This window comes from Melospiza melodia, chromosome 9 (assembly GCF_035770615.1).
Source record: "Melospiza melodia melodia isolate bMelMel2 chromosome 9, bMelMel2.pri, whole genome shotgun sequence".
Taxonomy (NCBI): Eukaryota; Metazoa; Chordata; class Aves; order Passeriformes; family Passerellidae; genus Melospiza; species Melospiza melodia.
Genome location: NC_086202.1, coordinates 14,714,701 through 14,737,307, shown reverse-complemented (window position 1 = coordinate 14,737,307; position 22,607 = coordinate 14,714,701). Strand labels below are relative to the sequence as shown.

The 22,607-nt window shown below is 34.1% G+C and overlaps 1 protein-coding gene across 1 annotated transcript in view; it reads right to left on the bottom strand.

Moving 5' to 3' along the window:
• Window positions 1-22,607, bottom strand: part of LOC134421944 (adhesion G protein-coupled receptor A3-like) — a 252,236-nt gene that overhangs the window by 93,345 nt on the left and 136,284 nt on the right. Inside the window, exons 10-12 of the mRNA XM_063163434.1 lie at window positions 21,442-21,591; window positions 18,721-18,882; window positions 16,197-16,412 (exon numbers count right to left, since the gene is read on the bottom strand). Coding sequence (XP_063019504.1) covers window positions 16,197-16,412; window positions 18,721-18,882; window positions 21,442-21,591 — 528 coding nt within the window. The remainder of the gene's footprint in view (window positions 1-16,196; window positions 16,413-18,720; window positions 18,883-21,441; window positions 21,592-22,607) is intronic.

Sequence of the window (22,607 nt, the reverse complement as noted above, 5' to 3'; positions counted from 1 at the left end):
TTTCATTATTTTTCAAAGCTACTGGTCATTTATTGTAATACCTGACCCTGTACACTTTCAACATTTTAGTAACATTTTCAATGTTGTGCTGACCTTTGTCAATGTCTTCTATTGGGCTACCTTTGTACGGGAACTCGTGACAAGAATTTGTCTCTAGCAATGTGAAATATGTTTTAACTGTATTTAAAAAAACAAACAAACAAAAAAAGAATAATAGTATCAATACTGAGTATATGCTTCTATAATTCCTTCCTTTGAAAACTGAGATCAGAGACAGTGCAACATATTCTGCCACCTGAAAAACCTTTGTTGGTTTCATTGAAGTAAAAGAAAAACACAGAAATGCTTAGCCAATAAATACGTCTAAAAATCTTTCTCCAACTTGTTTGCTTATAGTTTCATCAAGCAGGTGCATAGATTGCCACTATTATTGCTGTGACAAATGTAATTTGGAATATTTGTAAAAAAATCTTATCTAAAGCGAGTAAGGTAAGCATCACCATCAATATTCATAAAGGTTTAAAATTATAGGTATATTTTGATGAAAGTCCCAGAGAGAAGTCACATCTGTCAGTTATTGCCATTAACCAAGTTTTTCTGAGCCACACTGCTTTGGAGAGTAGCTGCAAGAGCAGAGACCATATGAAACCACTGGGTCTAAGGAACAAAACTTCCCCAGTAATGATATATTTTTTATTTTGATTGTGTGCTAAGTAAATATAGAAAGAAAAAAAAACAAATTGCCTTCTTTTTCTCCAGCAAACAGACATCTTTTTGAATTTATCAAATATAATCATGATATAGAGTCTGCCTACTATTTTGTACAGTATTATATTTGTATTGTATCTAGCTTGGAGAATCATGGGAAGACTATTCAAAGAATTAAAGCTAACTGGAACAATTCAGTATTATTTATCATATTATTTATTATGTCCAAAATTCCCACTGGATTTTATTTTTAGATTTTAATTGAAGATTCTAACATTAAAAATAATTTTAACTTTAGGCAATCATAACAATAATTTTTGTAATTACTGAAAAAAGCCTCAATAACAGACTTTTCAAACCCTTCTCTGGTGTGAGCAGCACATCACTTAAGAGATGACATTCTGCCTTTATATGATAACAAACCACCAATTTCTTGAAAATCTGCACAGTAAAAGTGGAGCTGTGTATTCAGTCCCTACCCCGACCTCCTCTCTAGTGAGTTTTCCTGCCTGTTACAGGATGGCAATCACCTTTTCTGCAGAGCCTAAGCAGAAGCATCACAAGCAGCCAAAGGGCAAGATGTGCCTGACAGCTGCTTTTGCCAAGAGAAGAGAAAGGAAAAAAAAAAAATAGCCCAAACGAGCTAAATACCAGCTGAAGTGATAAGCAGTGCATTAGGACATTACTGGAAAACAAATTACCTGATCAGTTTATCATGTACTGCCTTCCTCTAGAGGAATCAGAATCAATGGAAAAACTAAATCCTAAAAGAAAGGACATACCACAGTAAAAGAAAGGGAAATAAAAATGTCATAGAAGAAACTGAAAAACTAGTGGAAGAGAAATAGGTGAGAACAGATCTGATTGTCTTAATTTCTAGTGACTATTCAAGGCTTGCTCAATTAATAAGCAAATTCCTCATGGCCAAGGCTTCAGGTGGCCTGACTTAAGTTCTAAGGAATTCTTAAGCAAGGATTTAAAGGAAAAAAAAAAAATCCATAGGTTATTTTCTTAAAAAACTAATTTTTCAGAGATGATGTAGCATGTAGAAAAGAAAGAGGATGGCACTGTGACAGTGTCAGAACACATGAAATTCCCAGAGTAACTGATAATAAAATAAATTCTAACTCCTTCATAGAAGGCTCTTTTAATAGGCATTTGTGTGTATTAATGCTCTAGAAAGTCAATCAGAAAGAAAATGGCCTGTCATGCCAATAATCACTGAATCAGGACTTGCTACTCTAACATTCCTGTACTTGGGCTGGTAACTGGTACAGCTATGATGGATTCACTACTCTGACTCATCCTACCCTGCAGGCCTCACAACCTGTTGGAACACAAGAAATTCCAAGTTTGTCTGAACACAGTTAGGTACTATGAACCTGAAAATGCAGATACTTCTTTCAGAGAGTATGAGATTTGTGAGTCCTTACAAAACAGCCACAGAGCCTGCAAAGCTTCCTGTGATCAGGCAGTAAGGAGCAGGATTTATTCCAACAAACAGTCTAACTGAATCAGCTCTAAGCAATTATCTTGCTGCTTAAGGGTTATAATGTGCTTGTACTACAAAATATGTACTCAGGAGCCAATTCTATAGGAAAATATAAACAGATATAAGATGACAAAAGCAGCTGGCTGTCTTGACATGCTCTGTCAGCAGATTTATGAAAATATTATGTACCTGAGGCTCCTCACAGAGTTTTCCTTTATTCAGCTTAACTCAAGATTTGCATGCTTGTTTACTTTATAGAGATAAAATCTGAGGAATTAATTTGTATATTTACTAAATTTTAGATTGTGCTTTGCCTGGCTTGCCTGCATGACCCTGTTATGTAACGTAACTGCAGTAAATTTATCTTTTACTGCATTTTCATTTTGTTGCCATTCATAGCTCATAAAAATCAACCCTGGAATATTCTCTTCTATCCTTTCATGGTATTTCTTAAAATTAATGTTAATACAAGGGAGCAAGGGACTGTAAAAGGGCCTGCTAAGACAGCTACTATTACATAACAGTATGAAACTGTTGATAATGACATTTCAAAGATGTTACTGCCAAGCAAATCACCCTGAGCACATGTTTAGGCTCTGAAGCCTCACCAATAATTTCTGCACATTGCATTTTGCAATTGTCCACTTCAGGTTGTTAAGTAGCTTTTTGAGCTATAGTGAGGCCATGGGAGAAAAAGCATACAGCACTTTTCAGTATGCAGTTCCACAGTGTAAACTGACTACATACAAATTTCTTACTGGGACAATGACAGGTCAGTCAGTCCGTCCTGCATGGATTAACAGATGAAAATATGACTAGCATGAATAACAAGGTGAGATGGAGAAAGAGGAAAAGGAAAAGTAAGTCTTCAATACTGATTAAGCAAAGAAATACAAAATTGTTCTATATGGCAGAATTATTATAGAATGAGCCTCTGACACTCCACAGGAAAATCTTTGGAGAGTGTACCTGTGTTAAGAATGATCAAAATCACTTACCTGCGTAAGCGATGATCAATAAAAGTTACAACAAGTTATTAAAAGTCTTAAAGTTAATAAACTGTACTTAGACATTCTTGTTGATACCTTCCTTCATAAGTAAGTGGCCTTAATTCAATTTAGCTGAATTCATTTCTAAATTAATTCAATTCAGCTGAACTGAGTCAAAACTACTTTGATTCTGGATAAGGGTGCCTACTTAGAGTTTCACTTAAACACTTTCAAAATTCACTCAGATTAATTTTTCTCGAGGTCTGCATGTAGGAAAAACCTTTAAATTGATACAAGAAACCATGCATAGAGAGTCACTAGAAACTTATTTCCAAGATAATAACTTGAGCAGCTCAGAGCTTATTACTTTTTACCACATTTTTTTGGCATTATTTTAATTTTGATGCATAATTTTAATATCTACATGTTGACACCTACAGAGGAGAGAGTGCTCTTTCAAATCTTTTCAACTGCTAAGTAAAATGGAGTTCATATCACTAGTTCTTCTTTGTAAATAAGTATGGCATGCTTTCACAGCAGCACAGAACCTGCTGGACCACAGGAGAAAAAGAGTTTTAGTCCTAGAAGAATTTTCTTACACTTTTTTCTTCTTCATAGCTGCATGAAGACATCACCATAGCTGTATGTGAAAGCTGTAGCCTGCTCCTTTCTGGCACTGATGATGTTTAATTTAGTGTCCTAAAGTTTTGAACCTGACTCCAGTACTTGTTCACTGAGCTGAATAAACATCTCCTCCCTGACTCTTCAGGTTATATAACAGATTCACATGACACATCTGCACATTTTGCCTACAGAAGGTATATTTCACTTTTGATTCTCCTACCCATTTCCCAGTTGCAGAAGACCCATTTCATTTTAAAGGATGCTTATTCTCAGGTATTTTTCATTATAATTATTAAAAAATTCCATTACCCATTGGACTGAAATATGAGGCAAAACAGATTTACTGTTGTACCACTTTCAAGGACACTGAGAAATCAGCAAATGCATGGTAGCTTTTCCTGACTGTACAAATGTCCTGTAAACAGAAAGCATATTGAAAGAAAATCAGCATCATCTATGTATCTTGTTCTTCCTAGTGGCAATAGTGGTGTAGAAGAAACAGAATTGCCAGAGCAATTGCAGGTAGAGAAACGGGTGTGAGCATAAATCAAGGATTAGCAGATGATTACAAAAAGCACCCGGTTACCAGTTCATGCTTATAGAGTCTGAGTTATCATACTTTTGCTGATGGTTTAAGGTTGATTTATATTAGAGTATGACTGCGTTTAATGCTAAATGAAAAACAACTTATTAGTGTTTTTTTAAATGGAAATTAATAATTGCGCCCTAGTCACTTTATGTTTGCTTTTTTGGGTTTTTTTAAGTATTAACTGAAAAGGGACAAGATGTTTTCAGAATACACATACTGTTACCCAAAATAAATATAGACTTCAGTGCAGTGATTTCATTGGGATTTTACAAGGGTAAATCAGGCCCAAATGGTACAGCAGTAGGCTTTCTGAGCCTTTATTGCAGAAAATCAATTATCAATAGATTGTAACATTCACTGCTAGTTTGCAGCTATGTCTAGAGTGATTTTCCACAGATTAATGAATTCCCAAGAACCAACACACTGAGAAGAACTGTAGAAAAGGTACCCAGTGGGTCTGATTCTCTTTGAAAGTTCCCTCCTTACAGAAATTCTTGTAGTTGCACTGGAGGAAAACTTACTGCTGAAGCTTGATGCTCCCTCTGATTGGATTTGTTATTTGACAGAATTAAACTGAACTCCACTCTAAGGGTTAAATGAACTTTAAATATACTACATACATTCTGACATATACTCAAGTTAGACATTTATTTACTACAGACTTCACTAAAATCAGACATGAAATTTCTGAAAAGTAAGGATTAAAATACAGATGCCAAATCAGTTGGCATCTGTACTCTGAAAGTGCACAAGACTGAAAACCATAGTTCTGGTGAACAGCAGCTACTACAATAGTTTGGAATACATATTTAATTTTATTCTATGTGGAAATTAGGAATTTACACATTTAAATGATCAGTACTACTTAAATAGTATGTTTGATATTCAGTGGCATTTTTGCAGGTGACTGCTATCATCCAAAGTGCAGTGACAAAGGCTGAAGAAACACAACATAGCTGTAAATAACCCTCCAGTTCAATGACTCTGATAATTACATGCAACTTTGCTAGACTATATTTAGTAAGAGTTTTGAATCTGTTAAGACACTTTACACAGTACTGATCAAACAGAGCTTATGAAATACAGGAGACTTTCTGCAATAAAATGTCACAGAAATGCAATTTTTTTCTTCAAGTGCCAAGTCCTAAGATTACTCTTTTCCTTTAAAATAGCAGCATATGCTGGTCAGTGAAGCATGCACTACACAGCTGTTACATCCACTGTATGACCTGTACATATCGAATTAGCCATTGTGGGTTTTAGTTCTGGTTCATCAGAGTTCTGGTCTGAAGGGCTTTAACCTACATTTAGGAGACGAATTGTTATCTTGTCTATCCAAATTCATACCCTACAGCCTGTTTCGAGCTGAAACAATTGGCCAATTTATTTTTCCTCTTTTTTTCTTCTTAGCAGTAATGCAAGGTGTACAAAAAGAAATTCAGTACAAGATTAATGGCAGAAAAACTCCAGGACTGTATTTTGATATTGTATAAATATGTATTCCCATGCACACAGAGAGGATGTGGACTTGTTAACAATTATCATCACTCCTGTTCACAGGTTTGTACATGTGCATTCTCGGCACACTAAGAAAAAGAACTACTTCTACATAGAATAACAAACATAATATAGCATAGTGAACACATAAATCCAAGTGGGGGATAAGACCTAAACCATTAAGATGGTTTAGACAATTAAGACTAAGCCATTAAGAGGTATCAAAAGTTGAGGTAATTTTTTTCTCAAAAAAGGAACCATTTTCCTGTATTTACCATCTTCTGGCCACAGTCTGTTGTTGAGGAAATCCATGAGGCTTACAAGGTGCATATAAATGAGATGTACTGCTACATTTCCATTTCTATATATAGTTCTCTCCCAAAACTTCCAACCTACTAGACTCCTACCAGAGGTAAGAAACAAGCCAAAATAGAATTTTAGACTGACCCTTTGCAACTCTTCTTATATCCCTAAATTCAACACTTTTCACTAGCATTTGAAAAAACATCAGATTCAAGAATCCTACTGAAGTACTGAATATTTCTAGCTATTTTAAGTACAATTGTAACTTTTGGTTTATATTGTTTTAAATTATGTTTAGTTATTCATTACTCGAGAGAAGAAAGCAGTAAAAAGTCTGGATGAAGAGTCCAGACACATTTGTTTTTCTCAAATTCATTAAGGAAATCCCTCCTAATTTCACCATGAAGTTTTCCCAGAAACTAAAGAAAGCCGTGTACGAGTTTCATTCACTAAAACAAGATTATGAAGCCAATTAACTTCACAAAGAATGACTGTCCATTTATGAAGTCAAACAATGAATATCTGTGCAGAATTCTTTTCTCTGTAAAGCAGAGCTTAAGTGTTTCATTACAAACTAACCTGGTATTCAAAACTGTAAATTCCTCCACTGATGATTTGGAAACTCAATTAACACCTGTAAGTTCCTTCACTTTCTGGAACATTATGGGAGCACAATAACAATAATTTAGAATAACGAACTAACTCTTATGTAGAGCTATGAAAGTTTAAAAATGGGATTCTTATAACTCACAGTCAGGAAATAATGGTATGATCCCATCTGTACTATATTCAATTATAGTTCAACAAATTTATAAGCTTTCCTTGATATATTTGAAATATAGTATGCCAACCATACATAAATCAATAATGCAGATGGAACTCAGAGCATAAACACGAATCAGCATATCAATATTAATTTAGCTAAAAAATAAATTTTTCATTGAGATGGGCTCAGAAAATACTATGCAGATCTTTGTGAGATGCCTGCTGGGACAGTAGTCATGCGCTTTTACATCCTATTTTCAAAGTGTAGCACATGACAGTCTAAAATGACAGACAAGAATGAATCATTATAGTCACAGTCAACTCCCCTAGAATCACAAGCCTTGTCAAAGTTTTGTTTGTTAAAAAAAGCCCAAGTAAACAACTTACTCCTCCTCCCTCACCACGAAAATCTCTCCCTCTTCCCACACACTCCAACACTCGATGTTAGAGCAGGGAACGGTCTCATAAGAACTCTAAACTCAGGAAATTGATTCTAGTAAGTTTACTACTTCTGAAACACCCTCCTGCCCCTTGCCTCACTCTCTTCACTTTATTTTCTCACTGTGTTATTTTTAGGAGATATTTTCAAAGTTCAGAAAATAGATTAAACTCAAATACCTACTAGGCACCATAAACATGTATTATTACCTGTCCATGTGCACTATCCTTCCAAAACCACTGTTGCTAACGCCACATACACAGAAAGCAGGATTCCAGTCCTCAAAACCATGAAATAGAAACATGGAATTGTTAAGTTTGGAAAAGGCCTCTAAAAATCACCAAGTCTGACAGGTAAGGCAGCATTGCCAGGTTTATTGCTAAACCATTTCCCCAAATGACGTGCACATGTTTTTTGAGCTCTTTTTGAAAGTCTTGAACACATTTTTTGAGTCACTTGGGTGACTTCAGCACTTCCCTGGGCAGCCTGTTCCAATGCCTAACAACCCTTTCCACAGGGAATTTTTTCCTAATATCCAATCTAAACCTCCCCTGACGCAACTTCAGGCCATTCCTTCAGGTCATTTGTACAAATATCTGTGTATGTGCACGTGTGCTCATAGGTGACTACAAGTTTATTATTCTTTTCATACAGTAAAAAATGCCAGAACTTTACATTGGGTTTTAAAATAATAAAAAAATTAATTCTTATAGAATAATTAATCTATATATTTTTAGTGAACACCACTTTAATACATCAACAACAACCACTGCAAGAAGATTTTTTACTTGACAGAATTTCATATCTATTTTTAGGGACAAGACAGACTATGCAAAGTACTTCTGAATTCACTGTGACACAGAACACATCTCACAATTTCTACAAAGCAGTAACAGTCAATTAAATAAGGAAATATTAAATCCTTCAACCCAAAAAAGAAATGTTAGAGATTTCTACTAGTATGTACATTTTTTGGAACTAAAAAAGAAATCAAAGGTGAACTCCTTCTCCCAGCTAAGCCTACCAAAACTACAGAAACAACACCACCCAATTTAGCAATTTCTTCAGCAAACAACTAGGCAATATTGGCAGAAATATTTTAACTGAAATTTCAGTTCCTGTGTCACAAAGACAGTTCTGAACTGTTCTAGTCCTTCCATTAATCAACATGCTGGTATAGTTGCCTCTTCATAAGTCACTTTAGAAGAAGTATTCTACCTAATTGCACCCCTAGGTCTACACTGTGCATAAAATATAGAGATAACATACCCACTTCCTGGAAAACTTGCACTCCATTTCTGACTTCCACTGCATACTCAATAATGACTGTCTGGAGATGAACACGTGTATACATATCCTTTAGAAAGTTTCTACAGCACAGCAATTACAGTGCCCTAACTACCACACAGAAAATCCCACAGATTAATTCCTCTACATACATAAAACCAAAACCCACTCAAAAATCTTTGATACATGACCTCATACACTGCTGCCTTTTTCTGAAGAGAAGTTCCAGCCAATATGGTCACTTTGACAACGAGAAAGGCTCTACCCCTGTGTGAGCACCTTTATACCACGTACAGGGTTTGACTCCTCCAAAGCAGCCTCCCCACCTGTGTGCTATTGACCATTTCCTCAGGTTATCACATACAGCTGGGGACTAAAAAGTCAGGAAACGATCAAGAATTTCTAGGAAAATAACCCAAATTTGGGAAGAAAAATCCAGCCATACCGCCTCCTAATACTCAATCTATTTTAGTGAACTCTTTGTCACCACTGGTCTATTTGAGGACCAATATAAGCCAGCAAACCAACACTGAAAAAAAAAAAAAAGAAGAAAGAAAAAGCTTCTAAATGCACTTCCACACTTACTAAAATTATCAGTCTAGAAATTGGAAATGCCTTCTCTAAAATAAGTAACAATCAATTACCTAAGCAACCATGTAGTGAAAAAGATTTTGAGAAACAAAATGTAATTACTTATTGGATACTGATGCATGTTCTATTATGTAGCATCAATCATTCTCTGACAAAATAAAACAAACATTAAAAAGAAGAGTTTAGCAAAGAACAGTTGCAAATACTTAATTTACACAGAGAATTCTATAAAAATTTTAAAAGTTTATTGTTTATACCATGAGAAAATTATAGGCATCTTATTTTATATAATGAGAAAATTGGGGGTTAAGTCCTCAAAAATCAATGCAGAACTGGGACATGCATTTGTACTCAATATTGTACGTGGTCATTATTACCTTTGTACCATCAAGTTAACATAAAATACATTCCAACAACTGATGCTCTGTGTTATTAATTGCTATGGTGTCAGTGGGGTTTTGTTATGTGGTTTATCTTAATTAGTGTACAAACTATTATTTAACAGCAGAATGCACATGAAGGAGTCTGATAGTTTATAACAAGGAAACTAATCTTATAATGCCCTTTGGGAAATCCCAAAGATAACTTTTCTGTAACAAGAGCAATGGTGCTGAAAATCAGAAGTCTGTTTTTTACTCAGCCATTGTGGATTAGAGAGTGGCAGCACATCTCCTAGATATATATTGACAGCATATATAAAATCAGTAGTATTCAGGTGTTCAGGAGCAGAAATTTGTTTCACAAGAAAGCAAATGTGAATTCAAATAACATAATTTTACATCAAATACAAGTTGCTAATTCTCCCAGTCTCTTTGTCCTTGTATTTATTAACTTCAAGCTGTTCATGTTTCTTTTCACTTCTTCAGACATACAAGTTTGGGCTCCAAATTGTACATAGCATTAAGGGAGAATGACTAAATGGCTAGATGTTAAAATATATGATAAACCAATACAAGAATTAGAGAAACACTTCTGTAGACCTAAGATAATTGACATTTTTCACACATGCATTAATAATATTTGGGCACTGTTCCATTTTCTCAATCTTCAGAAAGATGTGTAAGGGCAGGATGAACATCCACATTATAAAATGCCACAGAAGCATGTACAGAGAAAAGAAAAGAGGTATATTGAAAACAAAATACCAAACTACAAACCTTGCAAGTGTTGTACCAGGCATAAATATATGAAGTCATTATTTGTGAAGGAATAGTACTAAGTGGTATCAATATAAAAATGTGATTTGAGCAAACTGGAAAGAGAAAGAGAGTTGCAGTTTTTCTTGTCTGGTTTTGATTTCAAAATTAAACCCTCTAATTACCTGAATGACAGATATTTCAACTTTTTCCATAGCTAGTACGCAATGTATCATCTGAACCCATCTGCAAGCAAATTAATACTTCCACAGAAAATACTAGTTTATATATCATACTGCTAAATGTTTTTACTTATTTTAAATTTTATTTTAAAACAAGCATTCCATGGCTGTAATAAGAGAGATACCAACAGCTATTTTTTGATTACTCTTATACATTATGTCTAAGAATAAGGACAAATATTAAAAAAATCCTTTCTGGAATGCAAAAATCTAGAATAAAGGTGATTATTTAGAATATTGAATAAATAGATATTGTATGTCTGGATAAAGTCTAAATCACTATTAAAACCATTACAGGATTAAATTAGAACTATATAAAAAAGATATTTAAAAAGTAGAATAAATGTAAAAGGATGAAGCAGGTAAAATATAACAAACCTAAAAATGCCTACATCACATTAAGCTATACCTTTTTGATAGTACACACCTAATCACAGAGAAAAGAGAAACACAGTCCTAGATTAGTTATTGTAAAATCAATTTATAAATTTACAACCAAGCAAAATCTCTTGTAAGTTAACAGGACAAATTTTCATACAGTATCATTATCCAAGAGAGGAAGAGCAAAATGCTTTGGGCTCTAAGACATAGAAAGAAAATTGAGAAAAGAGAAAAATGGGCAAAATTTTTTTCCCAAATGGAAGGGAAGAGGACAAATTCTGATGTATAACATAATATGCCTTGATCTGGATGTTAAATCTTTGTAAAATATTTTGAAATAAAATAGGCTTTGACATTAGGTATTCCAGCATTCTGTCCAGTGTTACTCTGTGATATGCCATACTTATAAAACTGAGAAACTAAGTTTTGTTTGCTGCTGTCCTGCTTACTTGGCAATTTTTTCTTTGTTTTATGTTTTCTGCAGTTGTGAAAATTAAAGCATGAGAAAAAAAAGAAAGATTATAATTTTGTACTAATGTGTATGATACAACATACACAAAATTCATCATATTTGATGAGGAAAGTGCTGCAATAATCTCTAAAAAGCAATATGTGCTGAGAAATTAGAGGCCATCACAATGGAAATGATGATGTCAACTAATTCATGCTATATTTATGATATCTATCAACCTACTGGATATTACATGCTAGAAAAAAAAAAACAGAATTAACCTAACAATATACTGTGACATACTGTAGGATAAAAGTATTTTGTTGACTATGTTGGATGGTATTGTCTTAATATGATGTATGTGGTTATTGAATATTTCAATGTGAATGTTCTCAACAGAAGACTGAAAAGTATTTGTTTTTAATGTAGCATGGAATGAAAAAAGATCTGGAGTGGGGAACACTTAGTCTCATAGACTGAACCGTAAAAATCAATAATAGCTATTTTCTGCGCAAATTACAGGAAGTATATTCATTTTGTATTACATTTTTCACAAATTCTATACACTATATGAATTCTGAATTTCCTGAGTTGATCTTCATGCACTGAAAAACTTCTGTACACATGCATTCTGAAACTGGAAAAAGGTATCCTAAAATGGATGAGCAACCTCATGATATCAGTAACAATGATTTTCCCATTCACAATTCTTCTTTGGGTTTTTAATTCTGTGTTTTATCCTATTCTCATCATTTGGTGGAAATCTTTAAGTTCTTTTCTCCATTCCTGGTAACTTTTACTTGTGAATTTACCATTATGTATGCATTACATCTATGGTCTGACAATCAAAATTTATTTTATGCAAGACAAAACCTTTTCTTACATATATCATATATTTTCCAGTGTGTATCTGAGACAAGAATATTTCTAAAATTGTGTAATATCTCAACATGGTACATGCAAGTAATCACAGGATTTTGTTAGTGCACTTTAGAATTTGTTTTTGCAGTTAGCATGTCTGGTACCAATTTAACTTTTACCATTTCTTCATATATGGACACTACCTGTAATACAACCTGACAAATCCAAAGGTCAGTCTGGCTCAGAGCATAGAAGAAATAAACGGAATTGAAAAGTTGAATAAAATGCATGGAGACTATCATGAGGAATCCAGAAGTCAGGCATTACATGTGAAATTCACATTATTGAAATTTTAAAACCTCACTTCCAATTCATTTGTGTGTCAGGAGAATAATTAAGATAGGAATAGACTTCTCATTTGACAAGAATTTTCAATGAAGCAGGAAGTATAAATGATGTAAAGAAAATACTTTCTCCAAAGTCAAAGCACAAATACCAAACTTACAGTCCACCATAAAATGCACATTTTGTTGCCATGGCACAGGAAATGTAAAGGTTCATTCTGTACTGAAGGAATTTTACTGAGTCAGAGGGTGGGTTAACTGAACAAGGCGTTATCTTTGCACACTATTTTGCAGAATCAGGTTGGAGCAGAGATCAGGTTCCAAGTATGCTCCAGGTCTGGTATCAAACAAGAACCAGACTCTGGATTTGTACTGAATGGCACTAAAATTTCATCAACTGTTCTCACATTGTCTGAGTTCAAATGTGCAGCAGCCTGGCTGGTGTGTGATCATCACTTCATTATTGTGATATCCTCAGACCACAGCTCATGGACAGAACTGAGCCTCAGGAGCATTTCTGTGATTGGATCTCAGCCTGGAGACCCAGGGTGGGAGAATCCCATTAAAGCGTCTTAAACAGAGAGGAAAACAACCAGTGTGTCAAAATACTGTAACAAAAATTCAGAATATCTATTTGAGCTTTTTTTTCCCCACCCAGTACAGTCCAGTCAGGCAGCAAAAGCCTCCTACTAACAGGAAAAATGGGATCTAAGAGAAGGCATTTCTGTCTAAGTCCTAACACACAAAACTTCTGATCTGCAACAGTGATAAATGATTATTTTCAAACTTGCAGGTAGCTACAGAGTCAGAATTAGTTTTAAAGATAAAAAATTTGTGTATCAAATGGAAATAATATTTGAATTTAGGATAACTGAAAACACTGCAAGTTGGTCTATAAAGATATTGGAACCATAAGTGGATACAGATATATTTTAACAGCTATGTCCTGATGGTCTCTGAATGATGAACCTCTTTCAGCATCTTTTAAATTATTTCATTTTCAAAGTCTATCTTTTAAAACTGTTTTTTACTTTTTTATTTAAATTTTGATGTTACTTAACCTTTTTGGGGGGCGTTCTATACCATAACAACCAGATCAGGTTAATTTATGTACAGAAAACCACTGTCTAAATATGTACCAATTTCCTACCACTGCCAGGGAAGATCACTATGAATAGCTACAAAAGCTTTGATGGTATTCACAAGAAAGCTTGAGCTCACCCCTACTGGCCTTCTCCCCTCTACTGCCCACGCCTTGCTTCCTGAGGATTCACGTTTTAATTGATTAGTGAAATTTCTTAGCAACAGAAGACATAAACAATTGTTTTGCTTAGTGAGCAGATGATTGTACTATAAATTTGAAGAGGGCGACACTTTCTAGCACAAAAACATATTCATATTCTCTTTTAGTAAGCTTCTTAAGCAAATTTTCACATTTTTATTAGAAGTTAATTAAATTTGTGATTGCTACATCTACTTGGTGATTTTAATTAGATGTTTTTTCTTCTTCATTATTAATCCTATGCTAAATAGAAGAAGACTGTAAGAGTAATCTCAGCATCTAAGATGAAGTTCTAAAGGTCAGATATAATAAAAGAAACAATTCTGACCTTAGAACAAATTCTCTTTTTTCCTAAACTTTGCACAGCACAATCAAGTAAGTTTACCTCCAATGAGCAAATACAGAAATAATTTTCCTAGTGGATGATGATAAAGAATCCCATTTTCTGTTATGAGTTACAATTCTACATGTCATTTGCTTCAACAGTGAAGAAATGTAACCAATTTCAGAATGAATTAAGGGAGTGGTTAGCCTAAAACATTCAGTTAGCAGAGAATTAAAACTTCCCGCTTTTCAGGATAAAGTTAAAGGAATATATCCAGTCTGTTCATTCCCCCACCACATTTAATGCCAGAGTACACCTCCATGTCAAAACCTAAATCCATGTAACAAACATTTAGCTGAGTCTATAATCTCCTGTATTGTGCTCTTACAATCTTTACAAATTCATATACAGGTGATAACTGGAGATCCACCTAAGAAAGTCACTTCCATCAGAATATATATCACATAGATCAAAATGGCTTTGCACGGGAATAAGCTCACTTTCTTCTGGCTTCTTTGTACCATCAGGAGAACTTCCCTTCTCTATATTGCATAAAGTCATTATGGTGACGTTCTAACAACAATTTAGGAAGGGGTTTCAAGTAACTGGTCTAACTTACTTTAAATATTTGACAAATGCATGCTGATAGAAGAGATGAGAAATTTGCAATTATGGTAGGATTTTTATAAAAGGAGAGATACACCAGTGCTTGACCATTCAACTATAAAGAGACTAATTTACTAAAAATGTTGGTATTCAGTTTCTAAAGAAGTACAAAATATATTGGTGGAGCTAATAAAGAAAACTTTCCAGTTCCATAATCCCATATATATTTCTGTATCAATAATACTATCCCATACAATTCTGAATGTTCCAGGATTTCTTCTTGAGGAAATCTTTTGTCTTTCAGACCTTCAACATTTGGTTTTCACCTCATGAATGGCAAAGTCATTACTTTTCAGAGACACCGTTCTTTTTCCTATAGACAGATGTGTTCAAAGTGTTCAGAGGAAAAAAATGAACTCCATTAAAGGAAACAAATTTAACCTATTCTTCCATTATTAAGATGACTTCTTCTAGCAGAAGATCATGGGAGCACAAAATACCATATAACTGACTGCATAGTCCATATGGATTAAAATGCACCAAGCTTCAATCAAAATATTTTCAAGTTCAATAAACCAGTAATATTATTCAGAGAAGCATCGTTTTGTCATAGTAAATAATTCAAGAAATAAGCCTATTAAACTGAGATTCAGTTGGAGGATAGATGAAATTCAACACTAATACTCAAATTTAATAACATGCTCAGCCAAATACAAAATTCCATTTCCTGCTAGATCAAAATTTAATTGTTACACTTCATTATTTGATAACAACAGCGTATTTTATTAAAAGGCTTATTTACTATTTTCTTCAGCTACTACTCAAAAATCATGCAAAACACTCTCCCTCAGTATGAAGTCCAGAAGATAGTGCAGTATTATTTATGAAAGTAAAGATAATTTCCCTAAAAAAATACATCTCTGCAATGTAAAATCCTGTGACAGTACCTCAATAAAACAAGTATTTCCAAATTAATTTGAAGAGATTGTTTAAACATAGAAAAGTTTGCACAACTGGACTCAGAAAGAACAAGACATTCACTCATCTCTATTCACATCCTGCATTCTGCCTGATTATATTAATGGAATATTCATTAGCACAACAAAATATGCTACACTCAATACAGCAGTTGAAGCCCACTTACATGCTGAAATTATTAACAAGTTTACAGTGCTAACAACACATAAAATATTCATTTTACAAATCAGTATTCTGCCTAAAGGTGCTACTGAAAACACTAAATAAATAAAACAGATAGCTATAGTCATAATCATACTGACTTACTCTGGTAGAAGAATTCACCAAAGAACCATCCAGATTACCAGTGTTGCACTTGAAATTCAAATATAGATCAGGATTGTGATTTGCTTCCCATCTTCCCAAATCAGGAGTCACTGACTTGTCTGAGTTTGCAGATGTTTTCTGGTAGGCCGTACAAGTCATTCCTGTGAAACTGGAGGGCTTGATCATGAAGGCTTCCAGTGCAATATTACGAGATACCTGTGAAAACATTGAGAATGGTTGTCACAAACCATATTTGCCATTGCATGTGCACTGTGTGCTTACTGCATAAACTCTATAAAGGATTGTGCATGCATACACACAGATATATGTGTGAGTATATATATATATATATATTCTCTTGAAATGAGAAAGAAAATAGAACTTATTTAAAAATATGATACAGGATTCTACAACAGCATAGTGGGTTTGCTCCCATCTTTCCTTCTAAGATACGTATATACACATAGATATAGATCTCTTTCTGTCAGTTACAATAGTTATTATTGTATCAGTTGTGCAATTCCATCATTATCAGCTTCAGTGGAATCTGGAATTAAAGCAATAGAAGTACAAAGTGAACTAGCAACACCGGGCTTAAGAACTATTCAAAAAATGAATAAGGATGTACTTTGTACCCAAGAAATTAAATAGGAACCTTCTTAACTATTTAATGGCTGAGTCTTTTCACACACCTTGTTCCATGAGAGCATTGAACATCACTAAACGTTTCAAAGCAGCACCATGTTGCAGGTATATTTGTGACCTATCCTTCAGCAAAGTGAAGTGTATGGAGCTGAAGACTGCAGCAGAGTGCAGAGATGCATCTCTACCCTTAAACTAGGCATTCTAATTTCATCACAGTGCATGAGACAAACAGCTCGTGTTATAACAGGTGCACTACCTTAGACTGGTGCCACACTGATAGGACTATATGGTTTCTGCTTCCAGGCACAGATTGTTTCCTGATCTGTGGGCCTGGCAGTGCTGGATTAATGGTTGGACTCAATGATCTTAAAGGTCATTTGACCACCTAAATGATTCTATGATTCAATGTTATATGGCTGACACAGTTTATAGATTTTCTCTTTTTTTTTTCCCCTTTGGAACGGTACAAGAAACTATTGGCTACCTAAGCTGTAGGTGTTTTATTTGCTGTTTTCTAAAATAAAGAAAGCTGATGCAATTTCTGTGAGACAGTTTCCTGGCTGGCCTCCCAAAGGAACAAATATGTTTGGTATTGCCTAAGATGAGACCAGAAATACTCCACAGCTTTTGTTTATTTACAAATTGCACTCAACAGCAAACTACTTCTCCTACAGAAAACCTTAAGAAGCTAAAAGATAAAGCAAGGCAAAACAGTTAGTGACACATATTGAAGTCTGAGTACATAGAATTACTCTTTTCAGTAATGTCAACATCTTCCTGAAGCAGTGAAAGGGAAAAAACTCAACCTTTGTCACTTGACATTTAAAAGAAACGCAAGTATAAAACAACAGAGCCCTCCTAGCTGTCACATTGCCAAATACTTCTAAAAGTTACATTATTGTCACTATGCTTCAATATAAATACTTTTAGCAAATTTGATTCTTTTATGTAAATGAGAATTAAATAAAAAACTTCTTTTAAGAAACAGTCCAATACATTTTTGTGTCTGTTTGAAAGACCATTTTCTTAAAAACACAAACTAAGGCTATTATGCTATTTGGCTTCCTCTATAATTCACTTCAGTCTATAATTTCATTTTTTTTGGGTTGCTTTTAATTTTCTGTATTTTTCCTGTGATGTACTCTGTACCTGAACTCATGTTTAAATAGTGGTTTTGTGTAAATGCAGTGGACAATTGAGACAAGAATAAAGGTTGTTAGCAAGCAAGCAATCTAACTCAAGGAATGATAAGGCTTTAAAGTGTTTAGATAAACTTCTAAAAGGATAACTTTCAAGCTTCTGATTTAGACATATTTCTGCTATTCAGATGTTGAAGCTGACAAGAAGACAATGTCTTAGTCTCCAAATGAGAACCTCTCAGCATCCAAGTGACACGCTTGTGTAGATGGAGGACAAGGAGTAAAAGAAATATATTTCTAACAGGTACAGTTTGCTTCTAAAAATACTAAAACTATCCCCAAATTGGTAATGTTTAGGACATGATAGACCTTGGTGATAATCTTCTAAATACTTTAATCTGTAGTTGTCCAAAAGCCTGTGAGTAAGGCATATTAAAATCTTCCAGCTACAAAGGATATTGCTGTCTTTTATGATCTGACATGCTGCTGTCCGTCACTCACTCAATTTGGACCGCTCAAAATAAAACCATATACAATAGTGGCTTTAAAAAGAGAAACTGAGTGAATAGTAAGAACATTAAAAAGATATTGTTGTGAACACTATATTGTCACAATAAATAAAATTGAGCAAAGAAAACCACTTTTTAATACCATTAGTTATATTTTAAAAATACTTTGGTCTTGCAAATAGAATTCAAGAGAAAAAATCTTACAAAACATTTTTTAATTTTTTGAAATACCTTTGATATCACTTGAGTCTTGCTGGTCAGTATTTGACTTGCAATCTGCTCCACACATCGTACAATCCTGGTGCAGGCTTTGTCTTCTTTTTGAGCCATCCACAACACGTGGTCATCCACCAACATTATATTGCTGGCAATCTCAATAAGAGCATCCCCAATCTGGAAGAGAGAAAAAAAAAATAAAAAGGTATTGTCTGAAAAACTCAATAACTAAGAAAAAAAACCAGATATGGGTACAAATGAAGGCAGACATATTATTTCTCTTGGTAACCATCATTGAAAGACAGTTTTGATTTTATAAAAAATTTAAATAGATTGAAAAACAAAAACCAAGAAAGGAAAAGTGCAACTCACATCAAGGAAGAGCTTTTTAATTCATAACTTTAAAGCTCATCTTCTAGATAAACCAGACAAATTGAGTCATCTCATCTCAATAAACAGAATTCCAGAATTATCACCGTCTTTCATAAACTAATTAAAATTGGCCATGCCCTCTAAAGAACTGCTTTATGTTTAATCAAAGGACCTTGAGGGGGAGGCTTGGGGGAAGGAAAAACATATTCGAAAGACATCTTTGTTACAGACATAGTGGAGTAAATTTGAGATATAGCTCAGGTGCTGATAGAAACTTAGATCATCTCATGAGCCATAGCTTTGGTAGGTTTAATTCACACTTGTGCCTAATCCAAAACAACAGATCTTTGTTTTGCTAGGTGACATTTTACAGATTTTGGTAAATGTGTGTTTGAAATTTTATTAGTAGTTACATTTAGAAAGAATAAATATCACTGCGAATATTTTCTGTAATTATTTCAAGATGGTATAAAAATGTTTGTTTTTAAAATTAAAAAACTTAATTTGAGTGAAATTTCAAAATTAACATGACCACGGTACCAATATATTTGAAGGCAAAGATATGGAAAAGATATACCCAGTTGTCACAAGTAAACCTGAATAAAAAGGTAAATAGAAGAGAAAAACAACTGAGAAATATTGTTAAAGAAAATTTCAAGAAGCCAAAAAGTCACGCTAATAGAAGCAAAAAATAAGACAAATACACAGATGATTCAGTGGAAAGGAAAACAGAAATTCAGGAATGGTGAAAAAGATTTAAGAGATTGCTGAGGTTATGAAGTTAGTTCTGCATTTTCAATAAAAGCAAGATTAATTTCCCATGCATTGCAAAGGAAACAAATAATGAGACTACATGTGAAATTTTATGTGACTGTTCCTGAAATATTTAATCTATTTTTGAGAACATAATTACTAGATAATTCTAGATGGCTTTTGACAATGGGACAGAGTTATTGATAAAATGAATAATAATGAATCACATTAAGAGTCTGGAGTGATTTATGAGAAACTATAAAAGCAAACACCAATCAGCTAGGCAGTAACTTACTGAGGGCAGGACAATAGTCTATAAATATACAAAAGGAGAGAAATAAGAAAAGGAAGTAATTTATACTATAATTAAGTGCATTAATGAAGAGTAAAGTCATGTCATTGAAAATACAAAAATTTGCAGTATTATGCATGTTCAAATTTCATAGGTGCTTTTGTACCTTGCAAGTGAGTGCTAAGAAATGGATGCTAGTTGAGAACTCAGTGGATGAGGACCCTATCTAGAAAACTTGAGAGAGAGGTTAAGGAAAAGAGAAAAAAAATAGGAAAAATGTTATAAATTAAGAAAATAAGGCATTACTATATCAGAGATGTAGACGTAAGTGATGGAGATAGAGATGTTTTGATACAAAAAACAGCAGAAATGAAAACCTATTTGAAAGCTGGAAGAAGTCATTTAAAAGATTAGAGATGGTGCTCAGCTTTAATGGAAAATACATCAGTGCTAGAAAAACAAAGAGGCTTTATGGCAAATCCAGCTGTTTCTTTTGAATGTCAAATTTTTGTTTTGTCAGAAAGCAGAAAGATCTTATCAGGATTCTGAGCTGAAATAAAGTTGCAGCTTTGAAACATGATTCTTGGAGAGCACTTACTAATATACTTTAGATCTAGTGTATTATGGTGAAATTGAAGTTGGAGACGTTCTCAAATTCGCACTGAAATGTTAACTGTAACAATTCCCAGAGCCAGAATGGAATGAACATTGCCAAACCAAAAGAAAACATCATGTGGTCAAAAATTACAGTTTATCAAATGTTTATGCAAATAGTTACTCTGAAAATTAACAGTAAAAAAAAAAATAACATTTATGTTCCCTCTAAAAACCTACTTTTCCCATAGGGTTTGCATAATTCTGATTAGATTTTGCTGCAAAAATACATAATGCTAAAAGTTTCTGTAAGAAGTTGCACATAAAGACATATTATCTTTTCTTTACAAGTGATACCACCTTTCAAAATTCAGTGAAAACCTTCTGATAAAATGGAGAAAACAAAAGAAGCTCCAGAGGCCAGCCAGAGTCCATTCTAACACCTTAGCAATGATGGAAAATAAACTTAAAAAGAAATTTAATAAAGTGGCTCACTATAAAAAGGTTTTATTCCTAAGCAGCAATGCCCTTGTCATCAGCAAAGAAGACTTAGTTTCCTTTTTGGCACAAAGAGACACATCACAGTTTACGCAGAACATTTGCAATCAGCAATCAGTTTTAGAAGCTACTCTTCACTGTGTGCCCGCATACATTAAGAGCAGGGCCACATGAGAAGACTTCACTTCTAAATGATACTTTTTTTAAGCACAGAGGAGATATCTTACATCTTCAACTTCATCCACGAAGACAATTAACTTTTCCATTATATACGCCAAGTATATGACATCCATTTTATCCGCAAAGAGGGAAGCACCTCTTGTGTAGGCTGTCAGCTGGCGGGAGAACTCCAGCACGGTTGTCAAATTGATGTGCATCTGAAAATACATTAGAAGTGTTAGCCCTAATAAATCAGCTACCTTCATTCTCTTCAAAAACTGGAGATCACATCCGTTGGTACAATGCCTGCCATAATTTCACATGGATTTATGTGCATCAGTATGCCATGGATATACATTTCAGGGGAATATTCAGGCGTATGAATGTATTTTCAGCCTTAGGTCTTGGATTACATTGCTGTTATCTGAAGACACCCCCACAAAAGACCAACAAATTTTGAATATTTTTGTCTACTTTTTCTAGACTGTAACTATCTGGCTTCATAAAATATACCAAGCTACTTACCTTGCCTTGCCTTTCCTGTTGTAAGAGTAGTCAGGCATTTGAACAGGTTAGCCCCAAGAAATTGTGCAGCCTCCATCCTCAGTGGTTATAAAGTCCTGAGTGTCTAAGGTCCTGAGAAACCCAACCTCACCTCATTGCTTACAGAAGAACAGACTGGATTCTAGACATCTCTCTAATTATTTTATTACCCTGTAATTGCAATGGCTCTCTTAATTTATTAACTACTCTTATTTCTGAATCCATTTGAAAACAAACTTTCTGTGGTCTTATCCAGCACTACTGATACTACCAGGGAAGAAATGGTCTAGAAAACTGAAAGTTGTAAAATCAGTATGGCAGTTACAAATCTGGGCCATCCTCCACAGTGTTTCCTGTTACATTCATTTTTTCTCTTTAATTTCTATCCATCTACTTTTTCATCACATTCTTTTACTTATCCATAAGAAATGGTTAAGGTACTGCTTTTTTTGAAGACATCAAAAAGGCATTCTAAAGAGGAAAGGCACTTCAGCTGATGAAACTCTGATATGGGACTCCATGAGAAATGAACATCTTTCTGGAAAACTGTATGAGGGGAAGGAAATTTGAGTGCTGATCACCCTTCCAGCATTACTAATAATCATCTAGACTCTAAGCACCTAATGGAAAAAATATTAAGATAAAGTTAATGCTGTGCACTTGTTCCTACTAAACTTCCAATTGCCAACAA